The 8,347-nt window shown below is 33.6% G+C and overlaps 2 protein-coding genes across 2 annotated transcripts, besides 2 other annotated features; one reads left to right on the top strand and one right to left on the bottom strand.

The window, feature by feature from the left end:
• Positions 1–4,383: part of a mobile genetic element that runs on past the window's edge.
• Positions 4,384–4,691: 308 nt separating this feature from the next.
• On the bottom strand, positions 4,692–5,396 carry TVAGG3_0238570 (His-Me finger endonucleases family; the record flags this gene model as incomplete). The annotated part of the gene is made up of 1 exon (XM_051227603.1): positions 4,692–5,396. One exon carries the CDS (start codon positions 5,394–5,396, stop codon positions 4,692–4,694), a length of 705 nt encoding a protein of 234 aa, XP_051112589.1.
• A 621-nt stretch (positions 5,397–6,017) lies between these two features.
• Positions 6,018–7,536: a mobile genetic element.
• A 123-nt stretch (positions 7,537–7,659) lies between these two features.
• On the top strand, positions 7,660–8,310 carry TVAGG3_0238550 (phage fiber proteins family; the record flags this gene model as incomplete). The annotated part of the gene is made up of 1 exon (XM_051227602.1): positions 7,660–8,310. The coding sequence occupies one exon, from the start codon at positions 7,660–7,662 to the stop codon at positions 8,308–8,310; it is 651 nt and encodes a 216-aa protein (XP_051112588.1).
• Positions 8,311–8,347: the final 37 nt, after the last annotated feature.

Raw genomic sequence — 8,347 nt, 5'->3', positions numbered from 1 at the left:
AGTCATTTACGCTCATTACGATGAAGTTTTGACATAGAGTTTACGTTCATGTTTGACATAGAGTTTACGTTCATGTTTGACATAGAGTTTACGTTTCATGTTTGACAAAGTGTTACGTTTAGTTTCGATGAAGTCTTTACGATGAAGTTTTAACAAAGTGTTTACGATGAAGTTTTGACATAGAGTTTACGTTTAGTTTGGATGAAGTCATGACAAAACATATACGATGAAGTTCGACAAAGTCTTTCGTTCATGTTTGACAAAGTGTTTACGTTCATGTTTAACATAGAGTTTACGTTCATGTTTGACATAGAGTTTACGTTCATGTTTGACAAAGTGTTTACGTTTAGTTTCGATGAAGTCTTTACGATGAAGTTTTAACAAAGTGTTTACGATGAAGTTTTGACATAGAGTTTACGTTTAGTTTGGATGAAGTCATGACAAAACATATACGATGAAGTTCGACAAAGTCTTTCGTTCATGTTTGACAAAGTGTTTACGTTCATGTTTAACATAGAGTTTACGTTCATGTTTGACATAGAGTTTACGTTCATGTTTGACAAAGTGTTTACGTTTAGTTTCGATGAAGTCTTTACGATGAAGTTTTAACAAAGTGTTTACGATGAAGTTTTGACATAGAGTTTACGTTTAGTTTGGATGAAGTCATGACAAAACATATACGATGAAGTTCGACAAAGTCTTTCGTTCATGTTTGACAAAGTGTTTACGTTCATGTTTAACATAGAGTTTACGTTCATGTTTGACATAGAGTTTACGTTCATGTTTGACAAAGTTTTACGTTTAGTTTCGATGAAGTCTTTACGATGAAGTTTTAACAAAGTGTTTACGATGAAGTTTTGACATAGAGTTTACGTTTAGTTTGGATGAAGTCATGACAAAACATATACGATGAAGTTCGACAAAGTCTTTCGTTCATGTTTGACAAAGTGTTTACGTTCATGTTTAACATAGAGTTTACGTTCATGTTTGACAAAGTGTTTACGTTTAGTTTCGATGAAGTCTTTACGATGAAGTTTTAACAAAGTGTTTACGATGAAGTTTTGACATAGAGTTTACGTTTAGTTTGGATGAAGTCATGACAAAACATATACGATGAAGTTCGACAAAGTCTTTCGTTCATGTTTGACAAAGTGTTTACGTTCATGTTTAACATAGAGTTTACGTTCATGTTTGACATAGAGTTTACGTTCATGTTTGACAAAGTGTTTACGTTTAGTTTCGATGAAGTCTTTACGATGAAGTTTTAACAAAGTGTTTACGATGAAGTTTTGACATAGAGTTTACGTTTAGTTTGGATGAAGTCATGACAAAACATATACGATGAAGTTCGACAAAGTCTTTCGTTCATGTTTGACAAAGTGTTTACGTTCATTACGATGAAGAAGTCATGACAAAACATTTACGTTCATTACGATTAAATCATGACAAAGCATATACGATGAAGTTTTGACAAAGCATTTACGTTCATTACGATGAAATCATGACAAAACATTTACGTTCATTACGATGAAGTCATGACAAAACATTTACGATGAAGTCATGACAAAACATTTACGTTCATTACGATGAAGTCATGACAAAACATTTACGATGAAGTCATGACAAAACATATACGATGAAGTTTTGACATGAAAATTCAACAGGGTGAAAAATTAGGTGAAATCTCACCTCTTCACCTAAACATTATTTTTTAGTCATTTACGCTCATTACGATGAAGTTTTGACATAGAGTTTACGTTCATGTTTGACATAGAGTTTACGTTCATGTTTGACATAGAGTTTACGTTCATGTTTGACAAAGTGTTTACGTTTAGTTTCGATGAAGTCTTTACGATGAAGTTTTAACAAAGTGTTTACGATGAAGTTTTGACATAGAGTTTACGTTTAGTTTGGATGAAGTCATGACAAAACATATACGATGAAGTTCGACAAAGTCTTTCGTTCATGTTTGACAAAGTGTTTACGTTCATGTTTGACAAAGTGTTTACGTTTAGTTTCGATGAAGTCTTTACGATGAAGTTTTAACAAAGTGTTTACGATGAAGTTTTGACATAGAGTTTACGTTTAGTTTGGATGAAGTCATGACAAAACATATACGATGAAGTTCGACAAAGTCTTTCGTTCATGTTTGACAAAGTGTTTACGTTCATGTTTAACATAGAGTTTACGTTCATGTTTGACATAGAGTTTACGTTCATGTTTGACAAAGTGTTTACGTTTAGTTTCGATGAAGTCTTTACGATGAAGTTTTAACAAAGTGTTTACGATGAAGTTTTGACATAGAGTTTACGTTTAGTTTGGATGAAGTCATGACAAAACATATACGATGAAGTTCGACAAAGTCTTTCGTTCATGTTTGACAAAGTGTTTACGTTCATTACGATGAAGAAGTCATGACAAAACATTTACGTTCATTACGATTAAATCATGACAAAGCATATACGATGAAGTTTTGACAAAGCATTTACGTTCATTACGATGAAATCATGACAAAACATTTACGTTCATTACGATGAAGTCATGACAAAACATTTACGATGAAGTCATGACAAAACATTTACGTTCATTACGATGAAGTCATGACAAAACATTTACGATGAAGTCATGACAAAACATATACGATGAAGTTTTGACATGAAAATTCAACAGGGTGAAAAATTAGGTGAAATCTCACCTCTTCACCTAAACATTATTTTTTAGTCATTTACGCTCATTACGATGAAGTTTTGACATAGAGTTTACGTTCATGTTTGACATAGAGTTTACGTTCATGTTTGACATAGAGTTTACGTTCATGTTTGACAAAGTGTTTACGTTTAGTTTCGATGAAGTCTTTACGATGAAGTTTTAACAAAGTGTTTACGATGAAGTTTTGACATAGAGTTTACGTTTAGTTTGGATGAAGTCATGACAAAACATATACGATGAAGTTCGACAAAGTCTTTCGTTCATGTTTGACAAAGTGTTTACGTTCATGTTTAACATAGAGTTTACGTTCATGTTTGACATAGAGTTTACGTTCATGTTTGACAAAGTGTTTACGTTTAGTTTCGATGAAGTCTTTACGATGAAGTTTTAACAAAGTGTTTACGATGAAGTTTTGACATAGAGTTTACGTTTAGTTTGGATGAAGTCATGACAAAACATATACGATGAAGTTCGACAAAGTCTTTCGTTCATGTTTGACAAAGTGTTTACGTTCATTACGATGAAGAAGTCATGACAAAACATTTACGTTCATTACGATTAAATCATGACAAAGCATATACGATGAAGTTTTGACAAAGCATTTACGTTCATTACGATGAAATCATGACAAAACATTTACGTTCATTACGATGAAGTCATGACAAAACATTTACGATGAAGTCATGACAAAACATTTACGTTCATTACGATGAAGTCATGACAAAACATTTACGATGAAGTCATGACAAAACATATACGATGAAGTTTTGACATGAAAATTCAACAGGGTGAAAAATTAGGTGAAATCTCACCTCTTCACCTAAACATTATTTTTTAGTCATTTACGCTCATTACGATGAAGTTTTGACATAGAGTTTACGTTCATGTTTGACATAGAGTTTACGTTCATGTTTGACATAGAGTTTACGTTCATGTTTGACAAAGTGTTTACGTTTAGTTTCGATGAAGTCTTTACGATGAAGTTTTAACAAAGTGTTTACGATGAAGTTTTGACATAGAGTTTACGTTTAGTTTGGATGAAGTCATGACAAAACATATACGATGAAGTTCGACAAAGTCTTTCGTTCATGTTTGACAAAGTGTTTACGTTCATGTTTAACATAGAGTTTACGTTCATGTTTGACAAAGCATTTACGTTTAGTTTCGATGAAGTCATGACAAAGCATTTACGATGAAGTTTTGACAAAACATTTACGATGAAGTCATGACAAAACATATACGAAGAAGTCTTGACAAAACATTTACGTTCATGTTTGACAAAGTGTTTACGTTTAGTTTCGATGAAGTCTTTACGTTCATGTTTGACATAGAGTTTACGTTCATGTTTGACAAAGTGTTTACGTTCATGTTTGACAAAGTGTTTACGTTTAGTTTCGATGAAGTTTTAACAAAGTGTTTACGATGAAGTTTTGACATAGAGTTTACGTTCATGTTTGACAAAGTGTTTACGTTTAGTTTCGATGAAGTTTTACGTTTCATGTTTGACATAGAGTTTACGTTCATGTTTGACATAGAGTTTACGTTTAGTTTCGATGAAGTCTTTACGTTCATGTTTGACATAGAGTTTACGTTCATGTTTGACAAAGCATTTACTAAAAGTCTATGAACATAATAATATTTCAAACCAGGAGCCAAATTCTTGCGATTTTCATATGGAATCTCTTCCCTCGGTTTTCCGAGGGAAGCAATCATATGAAATCATTTACACTCATTACGATGAAGTTATGACAAAGCATTTACGATGAAGTCATGACAAAGCATTTACGATGAAGTTTTGACAAAGCATATACGAAGAAATCATGACAAAGCATATACGATGAAGTTTTGACAAAGCATATACGATGAAGTTTTGACAAAACATTTACGATGAAGTTTTGTCAAAGTGTCTATGTTATACAGTAATGTTAGTCATGAATGTTTGTCCTACGTGTTGGCGTTAGTGTTGAAAAATAATGTTTGTCCTACATGAACCCGTACAAGCGTTTGAATTTGTTTATGAATAAGATTACACTCTTGTTTTCTGTATCTATCATACAAACATAAGCAGCACCTGTTTTTGTAAAGTTTATATGAAGTTTTCGATAGTTAAGACCTGTATAATAATAGAATGCGTCCTCATTCTCAACATAGTAGTAGAACTCAAACGAATGCTTACCATAATCTGTTATTTCAACAGCTTCGTCAGATATTTCATCAACGAACTCATAAACTATATCGCCATACTTGCTTTTATTTCTATTGTTTTCAGATCTAGAACACCAACGAAGGTTTGAGATTCTGTTGTCCGTTCTATCATGATTTATATGGTCTATTTCTTTCAAATTGTTTGGATTTTCAATCCACTGTTCTGCAATAATTCTATGCTTTAAGTACATTTTGTTGTTTAAACTAAGCACAATATAACCATAATTATTTAAGCATTCACTCATAATATGTTTGTCTTTCTTTCGACGAATAGTAAAAGGATATGTCGTACAAATCTCATAATCTTCATGATTTCTCAATGTTTCCCATTGAGTTTGTTCCCCACTAACGTTCTCATTGACGTCCTCAATATCTTCTTCCTCACTGAACTCGTCAATATTTTCACTAGCTCCTTCTGTAATGTTTTCATCGGCATTGTCATTGACTTCTTCTGTAATGTTAGATGTTGTTGTTTCGCTCATGTTCTTTCACTAATGTTAAAAGTTATGTTGTACGAATTTTGAACAGAATTTAGAGCAGTTATGAAACAATGAAGTACTTTTACGCTATTGAAAGGAACTATGAGAGTGAAGTACATGACAGCAATGACAAAAGGAACTAATATCAAACCTAATGAAATCGCTCACGAGGACATAGAGCTTAACAAGTACTTTGTGGAGTATCTTATAAGTGAAGAGTATGTAAGACCTTACTTCATGTTTGACAGCATGAATGAGGATGTTATTTCATGGTTAAAGAATATAAGCAATGTTTTCGGTAAGTACGTCATAGATGACAAAGGTCTTGTTGTATTTTATGAGACAGCAATACGAACACAGGAACTAATGGATATTATGCACTCAACAGCAAAGAAAGGATTTAGTACTATTGGCATGAATGAACATTGCAGGAATGACATATACAACCTATGCTCACGAAATCCTTACACAAAAGCAATACAAATGAAGAACATAAAGCGACTAAGGTCAGCAAATGAAATCATTACTGTCAGTGGTTATGAAAGAACTGTTAGCAAAGATGAGTGGAAACAGCTATTCATATTAAGGAAGGACGTTGCTGAACTAGTTAAACCTGTTGCACAAACATTGTTTCAGATAAGACCAGCAATGACTAAGAACCCTTTGACCTTAGTCAATGAGACCATAGAGGTTGAAGATAATGACATGAAAGAACTAGGAATGAATGAGAGAAGTTGTGAAGGATGTTTGAGTCAAAACACATGGTTCTTCAGAGCTGTTAAGAAACTTAGTAAAGAACGACAGAAATATTTTATAGAGAAGTATTGCAAAGGATGTGTAAATGAATTGCTTGAAATAGAACTTAGAGACACTTTCACACTAAAGGACTTGAGGAGAAATAAGTACATGAGTGAGGACGGTATTGACATAGCTAGTGTTATAAATGACTTAAGAAGATGTGTTGTTGTTATTGACGGAGCACGTATGACATATCTAGTGAAAGATTATGATGGAATACGAGACACAACAACACTTGTGTCAGTAGATAGCAAGGAATTCAATAAGCTCATGAAGAGTGTTTATGTAGGACGTATTGAGGAGAAGGATGTGAACGCACTGATGATTTATGAAGCGGGTCAGAACAAGAACTATCTTATGAAGTCAGGCATGAGATTCTTTGACGAAAGAGATGACATTTACAGCTATTTCAGAGGATATGAGTATGAGGTACTGAATGAAGTAGATGAAAGCATTATTAAAGGATATTTGAAACATGTTCACGATGTCATATGTAATGAGGATGAAGAGCTTTATGAGTATGTTTTGAACTGGTTCGCCTACATCGTTCAAAATCCTTGTGGAAAGACTGGAACAGTACTTTTGTTAATAGGAAAGCAAGGAACTGTAAGAATGTACTTAGTAATGTTCTATGCGAGCTCATTAACAAGTACGCCAACAATAATATAACGGCAATAGAGAATGTGGTTGGTAGATTCAATGCTGCTATTGAGAACATGAAGCTCATCGTATGCAATGAACTAAGCTCATGCGATACGTCTAAGGTCATGAACCACGACGCACTAAAGTCAATAGTAACAGAGACTCAGTTGACTTAAATCAGAAGTGTCAGCCAGTAAGAAAGATAGAGAATGTTTGTAATATCATCATGATATCTAACAACTTCAACTCAGTAAAGATTGACAAAACGACAGAAGATTTGTTGTCATTGACGTAAGCAGCAGATACAAAGGAAATTACGAATATTTCTCAAATCTCATTGAAAGCTTTAATGAAGAGTTTTATTCAAACTTACTGACGTACTTCATGAGGAAAGATTTAAGTGAATTTGATGTAAGGAAGATACCATTCACCAGGGCTAAACAAGAACTCATCGAAAATGAACAAAACACCTTACCAAATGTTTTACGAGGAGTTCTATGAAAAGTTTGTATCCGGATGGAATTGTACAGAGTGCTACAGAAGATATAAAGAATTTGCGAAGGAGAATGAATTCTTTGCATGTAGTTCAAATGTATTTGGTGGCAAGATGAGAGAATTTGTGAAGAGAAGTAGAAAGCAGGACGGTTCTGCAAGAAGTTATATTTACGAAGCAAGTATGATATTAGAAGGTCGTGGAAAGAAAGAAACAGTGAATTATGAGGAAGTGCTTGAAAAATTCATGGAGTACATGGGAAGCAATATAACATACAACAAAGACATATACAGTGAGTTTAAGTACTATTGTGAACAGCATGAGATTGAAGTAATGAGTAAAGGAGATTTTGAAACGCTTATGAAAGACAGTAAGGAGGTCGTTCATGAGAACAGTGTTGAAATAGTTCATGAGAACAGTGAGGAGGTCATACATGAGAACAGTGATGAAATAGTTCATGAGAACAGTGAGGAGGTCATACATGAGAACAGTGATGAAATAGTTCATGAGAACAGTGAGGAGGTCATACATGAGAACAGTGATGAAATAGTTCATGAGAACAGTGAGGAGGTCATACATGAGAACAGTGATGAAATAGTTCATGAGAACAGTGAGGAGGTCATACATGAGAACAGTGTTGAAATAGTTCATGAGAACAGTGAGGAGGTCATACATGAGAACAGTGATGAAATAGTTCATGAGAACAGTGAGGAGGTCATACATGAGAACAGTGATGAAATAGTTCACAATGTCGTTCGTGAAGAAGCCATTGCAACAAAGAATGAGATAAAGGATTTCATAGAACTTAACAAGGAGGAGTTTAAAGAAGGCTATGAAGTGAAAAGATGTGAAGAAGATTTCTTGGCGTATTTGAAGAAAAAGAGACTAAAGCCAATGGCTCAAAATAAGTTTCAATCGATGTTTGAAAAGAAACGTTTGAGCTATGGTGGTGTAAGAAGCACATATTACTTTGTTAAGAAGTGAGGACATTTATTTTTGTCGTTAGTGTTGGAGTTTGTAC

Source organism: Trichomonas vaginalis, chromosome IV, assembly GCF_026262505.1.
Source record: "Trichomonas vaginalis G3 chromosome IV, whole genome shotgun sequence".
Taxonomy (NCBI): Eukaryota; Parabasalia; order Trichomonadida; family Trichomonadidae; genus Trichomonas; species Trichomonas vaginalis.
The sequence above is the reverse complement of the archived record's forward strand: the minus strand, read 5'-3'. Positions and strand labels throughout refer to the sequence as shown.